The sequence below is a fragment of the Lutra lutra genome, chromosome 11, assembly GCF_902655055.1.
Source record: "Lutra lutra chromosome 11, mLutLut1.2, whole genome shotgun sequence".
Taxonomy (NCBI): Eukaryota; Metazoa; Chordata; class Mammalia; order Carnivora; family Mustelidae; genus Lutra; species Lutra lutra.
The window spans coordinates 39,788,802-39,814,875 of record NC_062288.1 but is presented as its reverse complement, the minus strand read 5'-3'; the positions used below and the strand labels follow the sequence as shown (position 1 = coordinate 39,814,875).

The following is a 26,074-nucleotide window of genomic DNA, read 5'->3' as shown; positions in this document are numbered from 1 at the left end:
GCTTCTCCCCTCTGGAAGTCCCTTTCTTGACTTCTGTGCCTGGACTGCTGTACCCTGTGGTTTGTGGCAGAGGCTTCTCATCACTTCTTAGGTTTCCACTCTTGGTGTTTTATCTCCCTGTGGCCCATGTAAGCTCCTGCCTTTGGTTAGCACAGATGTGGGGTAACATTCTCATCTGTCTCCATCCCTGTTCCCAGCACACCTTTCCATTGCCTTCTGGAAGTGTCCCCTGCCCTTATGTCCCTATGTTCCTGTTACACAGATGTAAAACGCTGGGTCCTTTCTTTGCTCCTACACACTCCTTTGGCCCCACATTCAGCAGCCAGGCCCGGTGCTCTCTACTACATCTGTTACTCACGCAACCCCCACCCCCTACCTGATCAGTGCAGTTCTGATTCTGGCCTTTTTTAATCTCCCACCTAGTCTGCTAAAACCCTAATTGTCAGCCCTGCCTCAGGGCTCTCCTTCCCCCCGAACCCTTTCCCTTCTGCCATCCAGTCGTCTTTCTGGGACACAGATATTACTTGCCATGAACTCTCCAGCTCCCAGACTTTACTCCTCCAGCTCTCCAGCTCCCAGACTTTACTCCCAGACCTGCTCTCCTCCCGGCACACATGCAGTGGAAGGTGCTGTCTGCAGGATGGAGCCCGAGTCTTCAGCGTCACATTCGAGACCTCCCATGATTTGGCCCCCGTGGCCTTATCTTCATTGTCTGTCTCCTAGCCCCACAGGCGCCATGTGAGTGGCTGGCTGGTTCTGTGAGCTGCCAGGACATGCGGTGCTCCATGGCGTGAGGGCACGCCGGCCTCCAGCAGGTGTGCTCTGCGTCCAGGCTCCCCCTTCCCAGCTTTGTGATCTCGGGCATGTTGCATGAGCTTCTTCAGCCTTCTGGTCTCGCTTTGTTCTCTTATAAAACTGGAAGAGTATTACCCACCTTCTGTGATGAGGACCGAAAGGGAAGATTCTTACAGCGCTCTTGGCATAGTGCCTGGTACATAGTAAGCACCCAAATAAATGCCAGTGGGTGAAAATGTTGATCTCACTGTAGTGATCACTCTTACTAAGATTTTGCTTGGACAGGTGTGGTGTGGGTCTCCGTACCCTGTGAGTGTGGCAGGCCTCCGTCACCGTGCCTTTGTGCCATTTTCCACCTGGATTAGCTAAATCCGAATTGCACGCAGTCGCCAGCTGATGTGTTATTTTCTTACATGCCTTCCCGCCTCCCCATATTATCCCAGTCAGCAGAAATCTTGCCCTCCTTCAGATTGCCATGGCAATTTGTCTGGACCTTACCTCTTGTATATTATAATTACCTTTCTTCTCATGTGCTGTTTTTTTCTCATAAGGCATGTATTTATGGGGCCCAGTTGAAAATCCTCTGCGTGCTGGCTGCATAGCCCCGCATAAGTGCTGTATTGGCTTGCTCACGCTGCTGTAACAGAATACCACAGCCTGGGTGACTTAAACAACATGAATTAATTTTCTTGCCTCCCTGGAGGCTGGAAGTCCAAGCTGGTGTCGGCAGGGTTGGTTTCTTCTGAGGCCTCTCTCTGGCTCGATGATGGCTGCCTTCTCTCTGTGCGCTCATGTGGTCTTTTCCGTGTGCACGTTTGTGTCTGTATCTCAGTTGGCTCTTATGGTACATAGTAGGGCAGCAGTTACGTTGGAGTAGGACCCACTCATACAACCTCTTCTTCCCGTAGCTGCCTTTGGAAAAGGCCTGTCTCTAAATACAGTCACCCTCTGAGGTGCTGAGGGTTAGGACTCACTTCAGTCTATGAATTTTTTTGGACACAGTTCAGCCCATAACAGTTCCTTTAATGTTTTATGCCTCAGTTTTCTCTTCTGTAAAATCTAGAAGAAAGACCTCTGGGAGGGCTGGAGATAGGTAATCCATGCAGAGCAATACCCCAGTGGCCAGTAAGGGGTGCTTCATTAATATTTATTCCTTCACTCTTATTTCAAGCTCCTTGAGAACAGGCATGCTTTCTCACTCACCTCATGTCCTTGGAGTTCCTAAGACAAACTCTGAGCACAATTACTTATGAATATGTGGTGAATCTTTATGATGTGCGTGAAAGCATGATCAGGTAGCAGAGGTGAGTCTGCCGTGATTGCGTGTTTATCTTTAGACGGATGCAGAGGCTGGGTAGCAGCTACGATTCCGGCAAGAAGGAGCACACCAGGAGACCCGTAGATGAGTCTGTGTGCCCACAGTAAAGAAGACATACCACACAGAGCCAGTCCTAGTGTCGAAGGTCTTCACCCGTTCTACTTGCCACAGACTCCAGAATGTCACAGGGAAGTGATCTGTGACACAGTTCCACACACACACACAGGATGTCTTTACCCAGCCAGGTCTTCTCTCCAGTGATGGGGGACACCAAGCCGGCACACACAATAGGTGTTCCTGTTGGCAGCTCATGGAGCCCGCTGTCTTTGATCTCCCAGAGGAGGCACAGGGGTAAGGCACTGTGAACGGACAACAGGCCGGGAGTCGGGACAGCCACAGCAGCGTCCTGCTCAGTGGTCATGTGGTGGCGATGCCCAGACACTGTGCATCTGGTGATAAGCCTCGTCTCTTGGTGCCTCGGGGTCTCCCGTTTCCCTCTAGCTTGACTCCAAAAGACCGATTCATCTTCGGAACCTTTACAATGTGCCACTTTGAATCCGTCTGCTCTTTCTTTCTGAGCCCACCGGAGGTAAGGAGCCCATCCTTTTTTCTCGGTAGCCCTGCCCTCTCTTCCCACTGTGTCTGTTCCCTGCAGCTGTCTGAAGTGGATCTGACTTTTGCATTGTCCTTAGTGATTAGAATTCACTCTGCTGTGCTCAGAGAATCTATCTATTGATTGGCTTGGAGTCAGGGAATGGAGTATTAAGTTCTTATTTTGTATATAAGGTGAACTTTGACAAGTATTTGTATAGATGGAAGAGAACAAGTAAGAGAGCAATTCTGTACCTAAGAATTGTGCCTTTACTAATGGCACCACTTGGATCTGTAGAAGTTTGTTGTGAGGTCACACGTAAAACATAAAAGTTGCTTTCTGAAAGAAAGTGGAAAACCGGCATTAGAAATCCCAGCTGTAGGGAGGCCTGTCTAGCGGCCTCTCAGCATTCAGAGGGATCTGGAGGTGAAGCAGTGAAGTCAGGTGATCATCAGCTCTCACTGCACATCTTACTCATGCAGGAGCAGTTTGTAAAAGGGTGGTTGGGGAATTTCTTATTTGTCTGGAGTAGGATTTAGAAGTCACTGCTTTTCAGAGCTCTTAAAGTGACTAATATGCAGCTGGAGAGGAGAACCGTCCCTCTAGGAGATTGGAAAAGAATCAGGTTTGGAGTCACAGTCCCAAGTACTGTGCTGGCTGCAGTCCGTTCGCCATCTCTTTGGGCCTCCTTTGAGGTGAGGTGGTTTGACTCAAAGGGACGAGGGGGGTGGGGTTGGTCCTCCCTGGGGTTGCTCCGCCTGCAGGCCCTGTGTGCTGCATCTGCTTTGCGATTGTTCCTGTGCTCTTCTTTGAGATCAGTGTATGCAGACTGCTTTCCCTTCTGCCCTTGATAGAGATGTTCTTGCCCACTTCTGAGCTTTTAAAAATCAGTCTCAGACTAATTCCAACTCCCCAAATCTTTCTCAGCAGTTCTGCGCCCATGCATGATTTCAAAATAAGTTTTTATTCATTTCTGCAACTCAAGAGCTTGGATCAAGAAGCACAAACCTAATCCTCACTGTGCCATTGGTGCTGTTACTAAACCGGGTCCGTCTCCTCACTTCCTTCTGCCGACCTTAACTCCTGTCATGTCGTGTGCAACGATGCAGGTGCAACCCCGCAGAATCCTGAAGGGCTGTAGACAGGCTGTGGGTTGGCCCTGCCACCTCCTTGCAGGTCACAGCAGTGTGGGAGCAAAGCATGGCTCTTCTAAGCCAAAGAGAAGAGGGAGCCTAGTGTCTGTGCAGACCAGAAGAACACATCGGCCTCCGGGCGTGTCGCCTCATGCTCTTCTTCCCACTTTACGAGGGCCTTTCGATGCATGCGTTCTAGGTTTTTTTGTTTTTACCAGAGTTGTTTGGCCCATCTCCTGAGTCACCTGGGAGAGCCGGAGGGGCTGGGTAAAACAAGCAAGTGAGAAGGACTGGTCCGTGTGGCAGTCGAGACCCCGGGCAATACCGCTCGCTGCCTTGGGAGCGGTTGTAATGTGGGCAGAGAGTGGAAAGTGTGGTCTGTTGTTAACAACAAGGTGTCTTGATTAAGGGATCAAGTTAGTAAAGGTGGAAAAGCAATTTGATTTATAGAGAATTAATGGGTGAACAGATTTCTTTGTTTTTTTTTGGCTAATGTTGCTCTGTATATCAGGTAAGTTACGTAGAGGCATTTGTTTTTCTTTGTAGAGGTAATACATGATCTGTGTAGAAGAAATACAAAATAGGGGCGCCTGGGTGGCTCAGTGGGTTAAGCCGCTGCCTTCGGCTCAGGTCATGATCTCAGAGTCCTGGGATCGAGTCCTGCATCGGGCTCTCTGCTCAGCAGGGAGCCTGCTTCCTCCTCTCTCTCTGCCTGCCTCTCTGCCTGCTTGTGATCTCTGTCTGTCAAATAAATAAATAAAAATCTTTAATTAAAAAAAAAAAGAAATACAAAATAGAGCAGAAAAGAAAATAAACCACTTGTATCCTACCACGTCAAAAGCACTGCACTGGTGTGTTCTGTACACGGTGGTAAGGGATAACGGGGACAGCTGGACACGCATTTCAATAGGGTTTTTACTTCCCAGGATGTATGTTGAACATTTTCCACAGTATTTTTATTGGCAGGCATATAGTACTCACTGCATGACATACTCAAATTCATTTAATTCATCCCCGATCATTGGATACATACGTTATCTCATTTTTGTTTCCAAGTAGTTATACTTCCAAGATCATCTTTGCAGCCACTGTTGGTTAGTACCGGCCCTTTGGTGAGGACGCATGCATTGGTTAATGATGTCAGGGAATCTAGCCAGAAGAAGTTTTGTGTCCTGTGAGTCCACATCGTGCTTGTTACCGTGATGGCCCCGACTGAGCTGTGAAATAGCAGCATCGCGGCGGTGGTGGCGTCGCTCTCTGGTAACGTCACTGTGCAGTCAGGATTCTGAACTATACCCTGCGTCAGCCTGAGTGTGGATGAAATAAAAATTTAATGTATGTGTGACAAGGAATAACAAGTTGAAGTACAGTGGGAAAGAATGTAATTGCTTATAATAAATATAGGCTTAGGTTTGAAATAACTAGCTTGAAATTTCCCTTATAATACACTTTAAAGATTTCCACCGATGGTCACAGGGGTGGGGCACCCAGCCACTGCTGGAATGAAATAACACACATTGCTCAAAGTTTGGGCCATAATTGATTTAATGCATATTTTTACTACTTGGACATTTATCTTCTGTGAAAAGAGCAATCTTAAACAGGTAATACCTAAATAAAATTATAAGAATATGCGACTCCATAAAAGGGTGTTTGATGATGGACCTGATTTTTTAAGAGAAGAAAAAATAGCTTTCATCTATGTTTACATGTTCTCTGGCAATTCTTGAGTCATTGCCAGAGTCAGGAGGTCCATCATGGGAGAACCTGTGTCCGCCCTGTCTCCTCCTTTTCTGACAAGCAGGTTAGTGTGTCTTGATTTGGATACTCTTTGATTTTCATTCTCTTGTTGCCTTTGTGCCCTTGGCTTTGAGCCCTGTGATGGCGGCTGCTTGTGCTTCAGGGAATCTTTGTCATTTCCACGTGAAGACACCGGTGAGGCCAGGAGACATCGGTCTCTGGTTTTTTCCTTCTTTCAACCTCTGAGTGAGGGAAATAGGACCTCAGTACCCAAAGTCTCATTGGCAATAGCTGTATTTTTGATTCAGACTCGTCACTGTCTTAATTGTGAAACTATAGAGTCTTGAAGATAGACTCTTCCGTATTCCGTGGAGAGTAACTCCTCCACTCTTCCTAACCCATCTTACCCTTACCCTTCTTTGGTCCTAAATCTTTACTTTTTCTCTCTTTTAGGCAGGAGGCTCCCAGGTGATTTTCACAAATCCTTTGGAAATCGTCAAGATCCGTTTGCAAGTGGCTGGAGAGATCACCACTGGTCCCCGTGTCAGTGCTCTGTCTGTCGTAAGGGACCTGGGCTTCTTTGGGATCTACAAGGTAACTTTCCTTTTAGTCAATTATTAGGTTCCGGGCTCATCTTCCAAATTAGCAAATGGGGCAAACTATGTAACAAGTAAACTTCTCCTCGGCGTGAAATTGATTCCTCACATTTTGGTACCTGGAGAAGATGTTCCGCTGGGGCCCATAGGGCACCTTCACGCCCGCTGTCAAAAAGCCATCCTCAAAATACACTGATCACAGTTGACTGTGAGGTGAATGGTGCCCAGCTGCGTAGCTCTGTACAGCAACAATGGCTGGAACTTTATTTGGTTTTGTTACTGATGCAAAACCCTAGTTCCCAGCACTGCCCTCTATGAAGGATAGATGGAAGGATCACAGGGTGCCATTTCTCGGAAGACAGGCTGAGTGCTCAGTTCCAGGAAAAGCCTGTACCAGATGGGGAATTTATTTCCTGATCCTGTACATTCCGGTCCTGTCCGTATGTATTTTTCATTTAGAAAACAGTATTTTGGAATAATTACAAAAACTGGGCTTTCAGAAAATTCTTGATATTTGTTATTCACAATCCTCTACCAAAAAGTTGAATTGGAATCTATTAGAATTAGCTCCATATATGTGCAGCTCTAAGGCTTTATCAAACATAAGGTGTTTACCATTTTTCAGTAAGAAGGTTTAAAAAATGTTTTCCATGGCCATCTTGACTAAGTAAAGCTTCAGGAATAAGTAAACCCGAAGTGAGATGTTTACATAAAATGGTTGTCATTTATTTCCCCATAAATATACAAAATCCCATCATATAAAATTGGTATTACTCTTTTCTGTACATAATGTATCAAGAAATATTCTGTGCAAACTCTTTGTAAGAATTTTGAATCAGTGTTTTAATCACCGCTTTTTGAATCAGCCATTGACGTGGTCTCACAGAGGGCATTGTGTTCATTTGTATCCCACGCTGGCAAGGTGAAGCAGTTTCGGGCTCTGTGTGCACTATCATCCCTGGAAATTTTGTCCCACGGACAGAAAACATTAAGACAATTGTTTCTTTTCTCCTCTTCCGGTTCATCCTTAATGGACATGCCTGGTCCCGTAGTTTAACAACCGATACTGCTTTTGAGAGTGAACGTCCAGTGCCTGGTTTTGATTGACATCCAGCACAGCATTTGTGACATCCTACTCCCAGGAAGAGTTTTTCACCCTTTTTTAAAAACTCAAGTTTTGCAGGTGATCTTGGGAGGCATCCAGTGTTAGGAACAGCTGACGTCGTTTCGAGCAAATTTCGCCCTTCCCCGAATGCTACTCTGTACTTCTCAGGGTGAAGGGATTGGAAAAGTACCCCCTGATCCGAGATTTCTTAGAATTAAATATAATGTGACCCCTTATTTTCTGGGGACCTAGGGGGAAAACTTGCTTTATATTTAGGCATGTGTGGTGTTTAGGAATAAATATGCCGGTTTTTTAAGTAGCACTTCAAATGCTCAGTGTGTGATTGTGCCGTGGAGAACACTGTTAGAGCCATTTCATCTACCAAATTATTATCCAGCCGCAAAGGAACTCGTCACCATATTGTCACGAAGCATAGCATTGATAAATTTGAAGAAAAATCATCTTTTCTAAATTTTTAGGCTCCTTGCAGACTGTAACACAATGTGGCAGCGCGTCCTTCTGACAAGATGCCACACTGTCTTTCAGCGGGCTGTCTGGGGGAAAGCACTTAGGCGCTATGGCAATGACTGCTATCGAAATGTCTCGAAAGATAAAATGGTAAAAACTTGTTTGATGACACAGAAACGGAGACTGTTAAACTACCTGCAAATGATACAAGACTGAGAGCGAGCCCTTTCCACCTTCAGGGCATTTCCAAACCGAAATCCCCTCTCCAGCCCCTGGGAAGGAGCAGGGCTCCGGGTTTCTCAGTTAGGAGGGCAGAGGCTGCTGAGGACGGCGTCTGTGCTGACGTTGTGGCTCCGAGGTGGCTTGTTTCCACTTCCGTGCTGCAGTTGCTTTCCTGAAATGAGCAGGACTGCTCAAGTTTGAGCAAGAGACCTCTCCCATATAAAGTTGGTTTAATTACTAGCCCGGCGGTTTAATCTAGTTCAGAGGCATTCCACAGGGCTTGGTGCCTTCTTAGAAAACGCTGCTTTTGGTGTAGTGATAATTACCAAGTGAGGTCACTACCACCTTGAGCTTCGGGAAACTTGATTTCTGTGCAAGAGAGTGAGTTGGCAGTCTCATCCTTTCTGCAGGTCATTGGTGTCATCGGCTGTATTGGTTAAGACCGAGTCTAGACCTCACTCAGCAGAGTTCACCTTTCCGCTCCATCAGCGGGATCCTCCGTTACGGTATCCCACAGGTTTTGTTTCTGGGGACTGGCTCTCCTCCGGCCTCCGCTCACCGTCCCCCAACCCTCCCTGATCAGAAGTCATTTAGCAATTCAAGAGCCGTCCTTGTCCAGGCATCACAGCTTTTGCATTTCTGTATGGTTTAATGTGATTTTGTTTCAGGATAGCGCTTTTCAGTAATAAAGGTTTTTCTGTTTCTCCTCGTCATTGGGTAGAAAAATGCACCTGGCCAGGAGTGGCCTAATACTTTAGAACTTTTGTGCGTCCCTGCCAGTGGGTCTTTAAAAAGGGACAGAGAGAACTGGAGTCCCCGTCTTAGTGCGGACTGCTGATCTTCATTCTCCTGCCCTTGGGTCTTCTGTTTGCTGTCGTTAACATGACAATGTGGGACCCAGGGCTGTGCTCTGTGAGTGGCTCTGTCTGTGTGGTTAGGCCTGCTGTTTAACCTCGCCTAAATTGGACTTAACCAGTCTTCCTATTTTTCTACTGAATTGACTTGCAAAATGCCCAGCTATTCTGTGACTTCCCAGTAAATGGTAATTAGAATATTTGCTTTAGAAATACATTTACAACTGAAAAAAAAAAAAAAGTGGTTGTGGTAAACATTTCACATTCCTGAGGTTAGAAATAGTTTAGAGCAAATACAGTGAACTCTGCAAACAAAGCCCCCGCTCTTTGGTAACATTAAGAGGTGGAGTCCCTGTGCAGACTAGGTGAGTGATTGAAGTCAGGGCAGGATAATTAACTGCCCCTGCAGGAGCTACTTGAATATAATGTAGTTGGTTTTGCTCTTTTGGGAGGGGGGGGTTGGGTTTTGTTTTTGTTTTTGTTTTTAACAGAACCTGCAACGTACACTACTTTTCTTAAGAATGTATGAGGTCGTATTTCCCTTTCCCTACATAAATTTTGTTTAACTGCATAAACTGCTGGAGCATAAGTAAAATAAATAAAACACATTCTGTCCTGGAAGAGGAGGTGGTACCCATCTTCTGATCCCTCTTCTCTTGGATGGTGCCTTTTCCATAGGAGCCAACAGAGAGCTTTGATAAGGCAATGGATTACACTGTAGGAACAGAAAGAAACCTCATTTCACATTAAATGGGAACATGGCTAATAGAGGCTACAAAGGTGCTTCCTTAAGCAGTAGACCAGTTTATGTCTTTTTCTGAGGACAGTGAGGTCAGTGAGGTCCGTGAGGCACTGACAGTCAGGACAGCAAGCATTGTCGGCAACCGCTTTCAGATTGTTTAATCACGAGTTACGCATCACCTCTACCCTGGAAGGTGGTTACCACGGGATGTGGGCTGTGCATCTTACTGTGTTCTAACCAAAAGCGTTTGTCCCACTGCATTCAACAGTGTTCAGATACAGTGTTCACACGCATGCATGTCGCGTATGTCTGTTCGTTCATGGAGTGTACATGAGTGAGCCGCTGGAGCTACTAGCCATAAAATCAGAAAGCAAGTAATGATATATCGGGTACATTCCTATTTCGTCTGCTAGTTGCCTCCAGGAGATGTTGTTTGTGTATTCTAGAGGTTAAAATACAAGTTCACGTTGCAAAAAAGTCAAATAATTCAGAAACGCATGTGAGAAAGATTCTCTACTACTCCCAGTTTCCTCCTCTCTTCAAAGGATAACCACTCTTTGTTACATATCCTTCAGAAAAGAAAACCTTTTTGTTTACATCAGTATTTCTCAATCCTCTCTCCCTCTCTTTTTCTCTCTGTATATCACATATTGGATCAATATCAGTGCTGTGTGTGTGTGTGTGTGTGTTTTAATGCAAATAGAGTATTTCTAAATACACAGTATTTCTTTTTTTTTAATTGAACTATAGTTGACACACAATGTTATGTGAGTTTCAAATGCACACAATTTACCTTAAAGTTCTTTCCTCATTTTATATAAGAGCTGTGTAGAATTTTTTCTAGAGTTTTTCTAAGCGGTTTCCTGTTGATAGGTGTTCATGTTGTTTCCAGTTTGGGGGTATTGCCAGCAACGACAAGGTGAATATTCCTGAGAGACATTTTGACATACTTTTGTGAGTATATATAAATGATAAGTTCCTAGCAATTAAAATTTTTAGGTCAAGGGGCATGTTCATTGTTTTAGTGTTAGTAGATTTTATTAGATTACAACAGTTTAGCAATTTGAGCTTGATAATATAGGAGTACATAAGAATAATTACTCAATTTAGCAGCTTTTAAAAATACCTATTTTGAGGCGCCCGGGTGGCTCAGTGGGTTAAAGCCTCTTCCTTCGGCTCAGGTCATGATCCCAGGGTCCTGGGATCAAGCCCCACATTGGGCTCTCTGTTCAGCAGGGAGCCTGCTTCCCCCCCCCCCCCCCACCGCCGCCTGCCTCTCTACTTGTGATCTCTGTCTGTCAAATAAATAAAATCTTAAAAAAAAAAAAAATAACATTTTAAAAAATATCTATTTTTATGAGTTCATGGCCCCACCCGTCGTGACCTTGGGGACAGTGGTGCAATGCGAATTTTCTAGCACTGAGGGCCACTTCATGGTTTTACAGCCACTGCATTGCTGGTTCTCACCCCCTACCTCTCCCACATTTGTCTTTCCTCTAGGCCTCTGAAAGCCTCCTCATGGGCTTATTCATTTTGATGCTTGACTCCCCTAAATCTGTTGTCCCCGGAATTAATCTATTTAAAGTGTAATCAGATTAATTGATTGGGAATGCATTCAACAGATTTCTGATGAAAGCTGACTGGTAGGTGAGGAGTCCCTTCCCTGCTCGTGGGTTTGGTGGGTAGAAAAAGTCAGCCATCAAGAAAACAAATTTTTGTTTTTGGGGAGGCGGAGGGATGGGCAAAATGGGTGAAGAAGAGGGGAGGTACAGCTTCTAGTTATGGAGCAAATCAGCTGAAGGGATAAAAGGCACAGCATAAGGAATTGAATCAGTGACACTGCAGTAGGGTTGTGTGGTGACTGCTGGTAGCCACACTTAAGGTGAGCTCAGCATAACATACAGAGGCGTTGAATCACTATGTTGTACACCTGAAACTAATGTAATATTGTGTCAGCTCTACTCAAAAAACAAAAAACAAAAACCCAAATCTCTGACATCAGGTGATGCTAAGATCCTTGAAGGAAAAGGAGGCAGGTGAGTGGAGAAGGGCCAAGGCAGGATGGGATTGGGGGGGGTGCATTTTAATAGGGTGATCCATGGAGCCTCTCAGATGAGATGATATTTGAGCAGAAACCAGAGGAAATGAGAAATAAGTGTGCCCTACAGAAACTGTGGTCCCTGATGGAAAACCATCTAGCAGATTCCTGCTGCACTTAGAATAGAGTCCCAGCTCCTTCCCCATGGCCCCATCTTCTCCACCCTCCATTTTGTACCATCCTCTTCTAGCTACACTGGCTGCCTTTCTTTTATTCAGGTATTCCAAGTTCACTCCCTCTGCCTGAAGGTTCTTCCCTTCATTTCTTAGGTCAGCAGAGGCTTGCTCAGAAAAACAGCCAGGTCGCTCACTATCCTAGTGCCATCTTCCAGTTCTGTTCAGGGCACCCAGTACCATCTGCTGGTTTTAGATGTGGGTGTGTGTTTGTGTCTGCTCACCTAGAGTGTACTCTGATACCAGAGAGCTAACTTCTTCACTGCTGCTTGTAACCGTTTGTGGCACATAAATAGACATTTGATATATATTTGTTGAGCAAATGAATGGCAAGCAAAAGCCAGGTGTTCCCAAGTTACAAGGATATTAGAGCACAGAAAGTGAGTGAACTGGCAAGTAGTGACCAAAGATTATGGTACCCGGGGCATCAAATGTAAAGAAAGCATCTGATTGAGAGCTTGATTTCGCATTTCTGGAGGCATCCATTCCTTCACCCAGGAAGCTCTGCCCTGGGCACTGGGGATACAAACAAAAATGCATGGTTTTCTAAGAAGTTCACCATCACATGGAGCAGTCAGACAGGTAAAAAGATCCTTGGAATACAGCATGTGTGCAATTGGGAAGGGCTCTCGGGGAGTGCACGTGGTCCTTGGGGAATTGGGGCTGACTCGGTGGCAAGGACAGAAAGGCTTTCTGAAGGGGAGGTAGCCTTAAAGGAGGAGTCATTTTTCACCAGTGGAAGGCAAAGACAAAAGGCATGATCAGGATTGTGTTTGAAGAAGGATAATTCAGTTTCAGTATGGACATGCCACGTAGGAGCTTAAGACTGAAGGTGGGTGGCTTGTTAGGAGGATCTAGGCTGGGGATGGTGGGAAATGATGGTGGAGATAGGATAGAGGGGATATGTTTGGGGTTTTTTGTTTTTTATCAGTTTAAAATTTAGATATGTTTGCCATATATATATATATATGTGTGTGTGTATCAGTGTTTTATTTTCAGTGAGAGAGGGGATATATTTGAAGGATGTTTGAGAATCCGTCTCATAAATTCTTGGAAAGTGTGGCAAGGTGAAAAATAAAGATTAAAAGATGACTCCCAGGTTTCTGGCTTGAGCACCTGGATACAGTAAACTTTAGAATTTTCTGATATTTAAGAAGCTGCAGAAACTTCACAAGACCTTCTATCTGGTGTTACCTCTCTAATTGAGATGAGAAGCCCAAAAATCTTAGATTTAGCCAGGTGACTTAGTAGGCAGGGGTGGGGCTACGAGAGCCTCTCTCCTGACTCCCTGTGTGGTGTTTGCCCTGCCCTGCCTTACTGAGTATAGAACCAAAGCCTTGTCAGACCTTGTCAGAGGACTGGGGATCCGAAAGGCTCTTTTAAGGGTCATCTGCATGTGTGAAAATAGGAGAGTAGGTAATATCTCCAAGCCAATGGACACCAGTGATGCAACGTGGAGACCGCTCGCATCTAGGTGGCAGAGAGAAGAATGGATGGAAAAAAACTAGAAGCAGCTGTCAGGTGGAGAACTGAATGAGCAGTTGTTAGTAGGAGTTGGTGGAGGGATAAAGTACAGAGGAGGAGGGTAGCAGTGAGTGGTATTAAGTGCAACAGAGACCAGACAGGATAAAGCCCAAGAAAAAAGGTCTTTGAACTTAAAAATGGAGGTCAGCAGTTATTTTTAAAAAATCAATTTAAGTAGAATGGCAGAAGTAGAAACTTATATGAGAAAATATTAGTAGCTACAGACCACTCAGCTTAAAGATTTTACTGTGAAAGAACAGAAGAAAAAGAGTACAGCAACTTGAAGAAAAGGAGTGGAGGGATGTTCCGGAGAGAGGAGGTTGAGAGATTCATTGCCTTTTTCAATTTTGTTACGAGAATTATAGCTAACTATAGACAGAGAGGAAAAAGAGTCACTAGAGACAGAAGGATTTGAAGCATCTGAAGATAGCAAGATCGAATATGGTGCTAGGATTTCAGGAGAGGCAGTAGAGACACAGAGCCCAGGCTTAGAAGAAAGAAGGAGAGAATGCATGTATGTGCATAATGGCACACACGCTCATTGGAGGACGTGTGACTGAGCGCTTACCTGTGCCAGGCCCCGTGCTTAAAGCTCTATATTACGTCGTGTCATTTAATTCGTACTACAGCCGAGGAGGCGGATAGTAGTGGTTTTTTTTGTTTGTTTGTTTTTTGGAGGTTTTTTTGTTTTTTGTTTTTTTTAAGCTCCAAGTCACCACCGAGGCAAAGAAGTCTTGATGGGTTTGGGTAATTTGTCTAAGGTCACAGACGTTGTACGTAAGTAGGAGGCTGGGTTTCTAACTCAGTCCAGTCTCTCTTTGAAACCTGAGCTATCACATAAAGGTCTGTTGAGCCAGATAGGAGAGAGCACATGCTGGCTGGTTGGGGGGAGTTTGACCACAGAGTTATGTGCTGAGCGCAGACAGGGAGCCATAGCTGGAAGGTTTGGGTCGTCATCGACAGTGAGAGTGGAAGTGGAAAGAGTTGAGACGGCGCTAAACATTGTGAACTTGGCTTGGCTGAGGCCGGGGCAGGTAGCTTACTGCTCTTGCTGATGGTTTTTTGTAACTAGAGCTATTTGTATACGGTGGCTATCCTGGGAGAAGGACTCCGCTTTGCTGTTTTGTTTTTTTAGACTAAGAATATGTTAGATCTTCTGTCAGCTTTTTAAATTGTAGAAATTAAAGTTATTTTATCCATTGTGAGGCAAAAGGGCCCTTTATTTATTTATTTTTTTTAAATTCCTATGTTAAGTAGAGTAGCAACCATGAATCTCATATGTTGTACCAAAAGCCCCAGGTAACCTGGCAGAGGGGCCATATTGCTTTTGCTGTTCCAAGTGATAGCTGTTGGTGTGCCTTCCTGATGGCTTTGTCAAAAATAGGCTCCACAGATATGCACATTTTGGACATCTTATTAAAAGGCAGAATTTTTGAAATTCAGAAGAGGATGTCAAATACCTCAAGGGTCCAGGTTTTGTATCTAATATGGTGAGAATTTGAGAATAATATTGGAAGTCATATGATATTATCAGTATTATGCTTAAAGTTTGCATTAAGGAAAAAAAAACTGGAAAGAAAAAGACTTTATATCTTCCTATCTCTGTGTTCTAGGTGCATCAAAGAGGAGAGTCGTAGTGTGTACATGTTCATAGGATTGTTGTCAGGATTTACGAAAATAATGCATGTAAAGGACATAAGCTAGAAATTGGCACATAGTTTGCATGATGTGTTATTATTTATTTTATTTTATTTTATTTATTTTTTAAAGATTTTATTTATTTGAAACAGAGAGAGAGAGAGATCACAAGTATGCAGAGAGGCAGGCATAGAGAGAGAGAGGAGAAAGCAGGCTCCCCGCTGAGCAGAGAGCCTGATGCGGGGCTTAATCCCAGGACCCTGAGATCATGACCTGAGCCGAAGGCAGAGGCTTAACCCACTGAGACACCCAGGCGCCCTATTATTAATTTTAAATTATGGGATGTCAGCTAATGGATAACCTTGTAGAAATACGTGGTTCCTGCCACTCTGCCCCAGTCCTGGGTAGTTTCTGCTGTTGTGTGGTCAACAGCTTTCTCTAGGTCAGGCATTCTTCTTTGGACTTTGGAATAGGAAATAAAAGGAGGCACCTTGAAAAATACTGTTTTTATAAAACACTACCCAAGGGAGTTGAGTGTGCTGAAAGAGGACTAGAAAATGTTCTTAAAAATATTAGAAAATGATTACATTGTACACCTGAAGCTAACACTATATGTTAACTGTATTGGAATTAAAATTTTTAAACTTCATAAAGAAAATAAAAAATACTGGAAAATTATTCATTTTTTTAAAATCATTTTTCCATTTGTTATTTGTTGGGGGCTGACACTCTACTTGGAGCTGGAGTTACAAGGATGAATATGCTATCATTGCCTTCAAAGTGACCAGTGCTCAGGGAGGGGATAGAATATAACCATGTAGTGCCATAGTTCTTTGATAATTAGTGCCATAAAGGTTTTTTGGTTTCTTGTTGTTGTTGTTGTTTTGTTTTTTAAAAGAGGAAGAGAGGGTGTGGAGAACAGATGGTGAGAGAAAATCCCAGGCAGGCTCTATGTCCAGTGCGGAGCCCAACATGGGACTCAGTCTTATAACCCTGAGGTCATGACCTGAGCTGAAATTAAGAGTTGGTCACAACCAGTTGAGCCATGAAGGTGCCCCATGTTTTTTAAAAATCAATTTTAGTAGGCAAAATAGTTTTTAAAAGAAAAAAATTCAGATATAAAAGAGTATACGACAGGGGCACCTGGGTGGCTCAGTGGGTTAAAGCCTCTGCCTTCAGCTCAGGTCATGATCTCAGGGTCCTAGGATCGAGCCCCGCATCAGGCTCTCTGCTCAGCGGGGAGCCTGCTTCCTCCTCTCTGTCTCTCTGCCTGCCTCTCTGCCTACTTGTGATCTCTGTCAAATAAAATCTTTAAAAAAAATGTTTATCGACTGTAAAGTTAAGGAGATACACCGTGTGACACTCAAAAATTCCCCTATGTGGTCTGATCAATTTAGCAAACCAGTACAAACCTAGGATTAGGTGTTTTGCCAAATTAAAGATTGGCTCTTAGCCTGATAAATAGAAAACTCTACTGTGATTCAGGTGTGAAACCATCTAGTAGTAATACTTCAGCAGCAAGTTGTTTAAAGACTATATTAGCTATTTCCATTTTCTGCTGCAACAGGACAGTGTGCTTTTCATTGCTAATGGTAATGACCTTTATATCATCACCTTTTATTGAAGTTCCTTTTGCTAAGTATTATACTGAATACTTTATGCTAGTCATTGGATCTAAATTCTCATGTCACTAAGAATTTTACATTTAATAGATGAGGAATTTGAGGTACAGAGATACTGAGAATGTATAGCTAAGTGGCAGGGCAGTGATTTGAGCTCTGGTTTCTGACTTCCAAAGCCTGTATTCTTGTTCCAACAGTGTCCTGCTGTTGGTCAGAAGTGGCAGAATTCAGATATAGATCCATATTAAGATGGTACTTTAAAAATATATACTTATTTGTCAGAGAGAGAGCATAAACAGGGAGAGTAGCAGGCAGAGGGAGAAGCAGGCTTCCTCCCCGCCCCCACTGCCCCAGCAAGGAGGCCTATGTGGGAGTCAGTCCCAGGCCCAGTCATCATGACCTGAGCTGAAGGCAGACGCTTAACCAGCTGAGCCACCCAGATGTCCCAGAGATGGTACATTTTGACTTTTTTTTTTTTTTTAATACAGTCTACTTCTTCTCTGAAAAGTCATTTTCTTCAAGAAGACTTAGTTGCATGTAGAAAGGTGGAACATGAGGATGATAACCAGGCTTGACTAGGTGATCAGCCATAGAGGTTGACAGTGCAGAGAGATGGCCTCCATTGAGTGTACGTCAAGGAGAAAAAGTGAAAAAGGAATTATCAGGGGGTGTTATGTGTATAATATTGCACATTTTGAAGGAAACTTGTCAAAGGAATGTCTCAAGAGCAAGCCAGCTTGAACATCTCTTTAAGGCAGTAGGTTCTCCTCGTAGGGTTTCTTACCATTGGCAGATAGGATGTTTGAGCTGATCACTCCATTGAAAACAATGAAAATGTTGGGTAATATACTTTAGTGTATTTTGTAAAAGCCTTTTCAGACTCATAAGCTAGTCAGGAGTATTCAAGCCAAAATTTAGGTGAGATAAGCAGAACCCTAAGGCTGGCTGGCTTTGGCCTTCAAGGCATTTGCCAAACACCTGAACTTGAGCATTAATTCTTGATATCCCAAGGAACAGCCACGTACTGCCCAAAGTGCTAAGTCCAAAAGAAAAGAGTAGAACTCAGGTGGGCAAGCAAGGCACTTACTGTCAGGTGCTGAGCTTGTTGAGCAGTCCTGTGACTGAGTGCATCCTTCACGTCTCTACTTTAGGGACTACTCTTGCCTTATCTAATTCCTGGTCCTAAAGAAATTCCTCTTCCATAAAGCTGGACCTCAAAGGGTTATAATTGTAAGCCAGCCCTTCAGTGTAAGGGTATAATTAAAATGCTGTCTTTTACCACTCTGGACTATAAGGAAAACTGCTTTGGTTCTAGAGGGAGAGAGAAGGGAGAGGGGAAGACCCACCCTTGGTAATAATTTGGAATTCTAAGCTTCTCTCATATGGGTTTGCATGCTAAATTTCTATTTCTCGGGTGATAAGAAAACTCTCAAGCTGGCAAAGTCTTGAGTTGGTAGTATCCCTAGGTACCTGACAGAAGCAAACACAAGTTCTCTCTTTTATCTTTTTTAAGATTTTATTTATTTGACAGATCACAAGTGGGTAGAGAGGCAGGCAGAGAAAGAGAGGGGGAAGCAGGCTCACAGCTGAGCAGAGAGCCCGATGCAGGGCTTGATCCCAGGACCCTGAGACCTTGACCCAAGCTGAAGGCAGAGGCTTAACTCCCTGAGCCACTCAGGCACCCCCAAACACAAGTTCTCTTGAAAGGAGCCCACCTTTGTACCTGTTAGGATGAGCAGTGGGCATTATATGTAAATGATGAACTCCTGAACTCTACTCCTGAAACCAATATTGAACTGTACGTCAACTAACTAGAATTTAAAATAAATAAATAAATAAAGCCCACCTTCAACCCAGACCTCAGAGTTTCCACAGATATTGTTTCAAGGAAAAGGAACAGCTCATAGTCTAAAATCTCAAGTCACACAAGGAAACAAGGGACTTTAAGAAGAGATAGCAGCTTTTTAAACCTACAACAGGCAGCTTTTTAAATCTACAAAGTTTTAAATTTCAAAATTATCAGAAATATAAAATGAATGTTTTTATTTGTTTTAAAAAGTTAAAAGGGATGAAATATTTATATTGATTGAACTTTAAAACCAAACATTTCAAAATTCTGGCTTTAAGAACAGACTAAACATAGCTGAAGAGAGAATTAGTGAACTAGAACATAAGGGAATGACTTAGAGAGAGAGATTGAGACAGAGGAAAGTATGAGATGGTCTCATACGTATAAAAGGAAACCAGAAGGAAAGGAGAGATGATGTCTAAAAATTCCCCAGAACCATTAAAAAGCTATCAGTCCTTAGATTCAGAAGCACAACAAATCGCAAGTGGGATAAATAAAAATAATCCAGATGAAGATGTCACAATGACCCTGCTGAATACCAGGGCTGCCAGGAAGTCCACAGATGGCCAGAAGGAACAGCAGGTGCCCCCAAAGGAGAATGGTTGAACTGACAACCAACTTAAAAACCCAGAATAGTAAAAGCCAGACATCGGCACAGTGTTTTCAGTGTGTGGAGGAAAAACCTTTCAACCTTGAATTCTATACTCAGTGAAAGTGTCTTCGAGGAACAGGGATAAAATAAAGACATTGTTTAGACTAGCAAAACTGAAAATGCATACCACCAACAGGCCCTTACTAAAGGAAATTCTAGAATGTACTTTAGGTAGAAGGAAAGTGATCCAGATGACAGTTTGGAGACGTAGCAAGGAATGAGGAGCAAAGAGTGGTATATGTTTAGTCTAAATAGCATTGTGTGAATTTAAATATGTGTGTGATGGTAATTACAATTGTTCATATTTTTAAAGCTAGAATTAAAGTACCTGACAATAAGATGGGGGTTGCTTATAATGTAAGTTGTATAAAATGCATGTGTTACACAGGAGGAAGGAGATAACAAAGACAGGAAATACACATATTAATATTTCCAGGGTAGAAACGCTTAGAGTAAAAACAGACTGAACCTTGCAAATAGATAGTGGGGAGATGTCAGAAGAAAGAAGGCAAGAAAGGAAAGGAAAGGAAAACTGAAAAGGTGGGACATGTTTTATAGATTAGCTTTGTGAAGGTGACATGCTCAGAGACTACAATTCCATGTAATAAAACTCTGTGCCACTTCCTGGATTTCTAGCCTGTCTAAATGTGAGCATCCTTGATGGCAAAGCAGCGTACGATAGAACAGTAGAGAACTAGAACCAACACAGGAGGTGGCATTTCCTACCAAAAACAAAACAAAACAAAAAAAAAAGAAAAAACCCTTGAGTCACCAAGATGCTTTGGTTAGAATTGCAATGAAATTAAGGAGAAGCCAGTATCCTGAAAGTCCCCAGACTAAAGAAACTAAATAATAGGTTTTGATATTTCATATTCAAATTGAAGTAATTTCAGTGTCACCGATATCAAGTCTCCAATTGTTGGCTGGGTCATTTGGTTTTAACACCAGTGACACAATCCCATAACGGGTCTTGGCACCAGTGCTTTTTCTCCGCAAGATACTGAAACTCACCCTGTTCAAATCCCAGGCACGTGGGCCTCACTCTCCCTTGACGGGGCAGGAGAGGTGCTGCCAGGCTGTGTATACAAGGGTTAACTCACTGGGGAGAAACCAAGAGGAATGCTAAGGATCAAGACCTGACATGCTGCCCATTGTTTGTAGCTCCAGGATCAAAATATACAATTATACATGCCAAATAAATTCTAAACCTGGAAGGCAGGAAAGGAGGGGTGGCTCTGACTACAGGTGCCAGAAGCATTAAATAACGTCCGCAGACAAGGTGCACCACTGTTGTCCTGAATGCTGCAGGTCCCTCCGTCTGGCATTTTACCCCCTGCCAGACAATGTGCATTCACTGCAGGAGTCTCTGTTGAGCCTCCGTCTCCCAGACCTGCTGGCTCCTGGTGCCCGGCCCTGACACAGAGGTGCCTTTGTGAGTGTAATTACCTTCCCCTGTATGGGAAATACTCTGTTTGGAGCTGTGGTTGCAGGTACAGCTCGGAGAAGCAGGAATTAGCATGCAAAAAGACTGCACTGCCCCGACCCCTTTATCAGCAGTCACTCTTGAGGCTCGTTTTTTTGTTCCTCAGATTGATTGGGTAGGTGTGATACCATCCAAGTGCAGAGCTTTAAAGGAAGAAAAAAGAGCCTTTGGAGATAGCAGAGAGTGTGTGTGTGTGTGTGTGTGTGTGTGTGAGAGAGAGAGAGAGAGAGAGAGAGAGAGAGAGAAATCCTGTTGTGTTCTTTTGACAATTTCATGCCTGACAGAGCTGCCAGAGTAAACTTGAGTGGATGCTTCTAGCAACTTAAGAACTGATTAAGCTCCCTTGGGCTTTCCCCAGTGTCCACATCAAAAAAAAAAAAAAAGTGTGAAGCAGAAGAAATAATTCTTTGGCCACAGCAATACTGTGGCCAGTGTCTCTTAGCCTGAGTGGCCCATGCTGACGGTGGACGATTAACCCGAGGTTAAGTGAGACCAAGCCTTGTAGAAGTTGCCCGAGACTCTGAAGACAGAACGATGACAAGAGGCTTTAGATTAATACAGAATAGAATGGAGCCAGGGTGGAGAAGTAAACTAGATTTGAGTTTTGATTCTAGTTTATTTATATATAGGTCTCCCCTCAGATACCTTTTCTCATTCCTGTCTGTTATTAGTGGGCCTTTTGTTAAAAAGGAAATTTAAAAAAAATTTTTTTTCCCTCTTTGAAGAAGTGCTTTAATAAATAGCGAGAGATTTGATGATTGCATTTTGTATTTATGAATTTTCCCCCAAGTGATTTTACTGTGTGTAGAGAGGAAATGTAGGGCTGACCAGAGAGCATCTGAGGGCAGAGTTGCCCAGAGAATCAGTGAGAAAGATGTAAGGCAGGAAAATGTGGGGATTTTCCTACAGGGCAAGAACATTTAAAGATTTATTTGAAGTGCACACACTTTGTAATTGATTAATTTTTTAATGGCCAGAGTAGTGATTTCAGTGTTGCTGACGCAGGCTCTTGGGCAGCATGGAATGTTGCCCCTGATCACTTCGAAGAGCTCAGACGTGGGGCAAGTGGATTTCAAGTCCGACGGGTTCCGTGACGTGATGTGGGACTGCAGAGTGGGTACTCACCGTGGAGAGAAAAATTCTCACTGTTTGAACTTTGAAAGCCTTTTTTCACATCCTGCTTCCCTTTTCATTGTGCGGGAGCCACAGGTCAGGTGTAGCCTGAGGCAGCCTTACAAATTGGCACCTGCCTTTGTGCGGTGGACCTGAAGAAAGTAGTGGGGAAGGAAGGGGGGGCAGTGGAAGAAGTCTTTTTCTCCAACCCTTTGCAACTTTAGCTCTCCTGGGGAGTTGGGCTTTGATGCCTGCGTTGTTAGAGAGGCCAGGGCTCGCCCTCGATTCCAGATTCCCGAGAGGGATTTGCTGCAGGGAGATGCCTGAGCAGGCGAGCAGGCGCCAGGAGAGGCTGGGACACCCACACCTCCTCGGGACTTTTGTGGTTTTACCATCATTTATTTTTAAGCCCCTGGCCCCACAGGTTTTCTTTCTTCCTTTGCTTTTCCTTCTCCCTTTTCTCAGATAATCAGAAACCCGTGACGTCTTTCATGGTCTGATCTTCATTCTAACATGTGTAAATTACTTGACAACATTGTCTGATTCCAGGTAGGAGAAATATGTCTTCCTGACCCATTTTTCCCGTGGTGGGTCACAGTACATCTTCGGTTTTTCCTTAGCTTTGCTCTTTTTGTTTGTTTGCTCACTTGTGTTTTCATCAGGCCGTTTTTCTTCCCAGGGATCAGGAGTGTTTTCAGACATCTTAAACGTGTTGCACCCCTAACTAGACACGTGTTGTCACACAGATGTGGGATTTGTTGTCATGATTTTAGGACAGGAGGGAGTATTCCTTCTTGGGAAAACCCACCTGCGGCTTCCCATGGCCTTATTCTTCAATGTCACAGGGAGGTTTCTAATTTCACATCATGTCTTCTTCCCGTGGCCTCCTGATCATCCTGAAGCCACATAAGCATCTGACTTTCTCTCCTTTTTTTAAATATTCATATTCCAGTACAAAATCCTCAAATACTTTTTCCTAAGCTCTGTTACATCATCCCCAACAAATTATAGATCTTTGTTTGAAAAGCTAAAAGCTTCGCTTTGGTTTCTAATATATTTCTCCAAAAAATGGGTTAGTTTTCCTTGTAGGAGCCTGACCATGTATCCCAAAGCCTCTGGTTTCTATTTGTAATTGTGTTGTTTTGATTATTGTTGTTTCTGTGTGACTTGGTGGAGTCAAGTCAGTGTCACAGAACATGCTTTAGGCACAAGCTGACAGCCAGAGATTTTGCTGAGTGTTCTCTAGCCCCTGCTCCCTGGCCCGCTGTGCCTACTCTCGGAAATAGGCAGCATTGATAGAGGCAGATAGAAGAGCACGAAGAAAATCAGAACAGCACTAAGGGAGTGCAGACAGTGTAGCGGTGTGTGGAATTCACTCCCTGTTTGCCCTCTAGTTAAAGAATCATCTTGGTGCGCCTGGGTGGCTCAGTGGGGTAGGCCTCTGCCTTCGGCCCACGTCATGACCTCAGGGTCCTGGGATAGAGCCCCACATCGGGCTCCCTGCTCAGTGGGCAGTCTGCTTCTCTGTCTGCCTTCTGCTCCCTGTGTTTGTGCTCTGTATCTCTCTCTCTCTCTCTGACAAATAAGTAAAATAAAAAAAAGAAAAGAATCCTCCATGGAAATGGTGGTATTTGGGCTTTAAGTGAATGAAGAGGTGCTATTCAAGGAGTTGATGTTCCCAGCTTAGCAATCCTCAAGGTCATTGCAGGGTGATAGGGGTATCTTGATTGATCAGATGAATGGGGCATTGAGCAGCTTTACCTGAGAGGAACCAGGCTGACCAAGGAGAGGAAAGTGGGAAAGTGAAGGCATTACAAAGCTTTGAGAAGGGTGAGGATACAGCCCTGATCCGCAGGACAGCAAGGACCAAAGATGGCTGTACAGTTTTGCAAACAGCAAATAGAAAGGAAATTTAAGCAAATGGCCAAGTAATGAAGGAGATGCTAAACCATACCATACTCCCCACTGCCACCCCCCAAATAACTCCCACAAAACCATACACCATAAATTTAAGGAGAAGAAAAGGATAACTCAGAACCACAGAATGACTGTCCCAACTATGGAATAGTTACTAATTTTACTGTTGGAAGGAAATGCTCCAAGGCATGTACAGTTGCATTGGTTCTCTCTGGCTGGTGAAAATTAAGCAATTTAATTTTTTAATGCTTTTCTCTGTTGTCTATGATGAGTAGTTAATATTTTATAATCAAGGGGGAGAAACATTTTAAAGGAAAAATATTACCAGCAAAAAAATAGACTGAAGTTTGGCTCTTAGATGTGAAGATTTTGGGAGATGAGGTTAAAAGTAAAAACTAATAGATTTAGTAAAAAGCAAGATTTGTGGGAGGAAGAATTGAATCAGCCTAAAAGATTACTACAAAGAGATCTGTTTAGAAAGCCAGTAATACGGCAATGTTTCTTTTACTATATAGAGGGAGTGGGGCATGAAGAAGATTTCACTGATCTTCATTTGAATTGGTTCTTTGGCATCTAATTTGAATATCTCCTGAACAGAGTAAGCTAGCAGAACTTACCGGAAGGTCTGCAGACAGATGAGGCAAAGGAAGTAAATGTAGTGAAACAGCTGGTGAGGGTCTTCCCTGTGCATATGAACTGATCCCAAGGGAAAGACTGGACGCTGAGCATGGATCCTGACATTCTACTGTACTTTCTCCCCCTGGAAACAGCTGGGGGAAGTGGAAGGATTTGAGAGTCCTGTCCTGAGTTTTGCATCTGCCTTTGGCGCTGCCTCCAAGGATGTCCCCTGAGCGAGCCAGTAGTGTGACCCTTAATAATGTGCAGCTGATAGATTAATAATAGTCCTGGGCATCGTTTGCACATACATATAAAAGGAGGAATTTGGGTGTGGTGGATTTTTTTGGTTCTTCTTTTCAGTTAGGTATTTAACAGTTTGGGGGTAGACAAGATGCAGAAGTGTGGGTCGATCAGCAGAACATGATGTAGATCCGCCCCCCTCCTTTCTGAGTATCTGTACAGAATGGACAGAGGTATCTTTTTTTTTTTTTTTTTTTAAGATTTTATTTACTGGGACACTGGGGTGGCTCAGTGGGTTAAAGCCTCTGCCTTCAGCTTGGGTCATGATCTCAGGGTCCTGGGGTCGAGCCCCGCATCGGGCTCTCTGCTCAGCAGGAAGCCTGGTCTCTTTCTGCCTGCCTCTCTGCCTACTTGTGATCTCTGTCTGTCAAAGAAATAAATAAAATCTTTAAAAAAAAAAAAAAGATTTATTTGTTTCTTTGACGGAGACCACAAGTAGGCAGAGAGGCAGGCGTGGGGTGGCGGCGGGTAACGCAGGCTCCCCGCTGAGCAGAGGAGCCCAATGCGGAGCTTCGTTCCAGGACCCTGAGATCATGACCTGAGCTGAAGGCAGAGGCTTAACCCACTGAGCCACCCAGGCGTCCTTGGCAGAGGTATCTTAACATATCCATGGGTAGGTTGAGGAAGAGTGAGCAAGACAGAATCCAGATTTTAAGCATTTGTTCCGGCTAGAAGGATGGGCCAAGCTAGGACAAGGTTTACTAGGATGAAACAAAGCCCTGCTTATGTTATTTATTTAAGGCAGCTAATGAAGTTACAGTATCCCTAGGTTAATGGCAGTTCATATGAAAAAGACAGTCTCAGTTTGAGTCAGGAGTGTAATGATGGTGTCGCAAAGCCAAGGCTATGGTAACAGATGTGTCGTGTTAGGAACTTTGACAGAGTGGAACCTAGCTTCAAGCAAAAATCCCCGCGATCCAACATCATTCAACCTTACTAAATTCACTGGGCTCGGCTAGATCTGTTGAATCTGGATGGATTCATTATTTTCTTTGAAGAATCTCTCAATTTAGTGGAAATTTTTAGGTATTAGAAATCTGTGAAAGAAATGATACTAAATCATTAGGTGTTGAAAAGGGGTGACTTCCTTCCCATTTAGCCTTCCTGAGACACAATATATGTCTCGTGGTTTTCATTAGAATGCTACGTTTCTGGGCACACACCAGTTCTCAGGGCCCCTCTGTGCATTATTTTGGCACCAGAAATTATTTGAAGACTTTGCTGTAGTTGCTAATTGCTCTATGCACAGCTCTTAAATGGGTGGGAATTATTGTAAATATGTTAAGGCTTTAGAACAAGCATTTATCAATGTTTCATACCCTAGAGGAGAAGGGTAAGTATGTGAATAAATTAGGGGATCCATGAACCCCTTGAAAAGGTATATAATTTTTTACGTATGTGTAATTTTTTCTGGGAAGGAGTCCAACGCTTTCATCAGAATCTCAATCAAGACAAAAAGAAACCTCTTCCCCTGCTACCTATATAATTTATCTACTTCCTAGTATGTAAACAGAGGGTACCT

General features: G+C 43.7%; 1 protein-coding gene across 3 annotated transcripts in view; it reads left to right on the top strand.

The window, feature by feature from the left end:
* The window catches only part of SLC25A13 (solute carrier family 25 member 13), a 184,956-nt gene that overhangs the window by 139,775 nt on the left and 19,107 nt on the right, over window positions 1-26,074 (top strand). For all 3 annotated transcript variants that reach the window (XM_047695756.1, XM_047695755.1, XM_047695757.1), the window contains one exon: window positions 6,032-6,172. In XM_047695756.1, coding sequence (XP_047551712.1) covers window positions 6,032-6,172 — 141 coding nt within the window. The remainder of the gene's footprint in view (window positions 1-6,031; window positions 6,173-26,074) is intronic.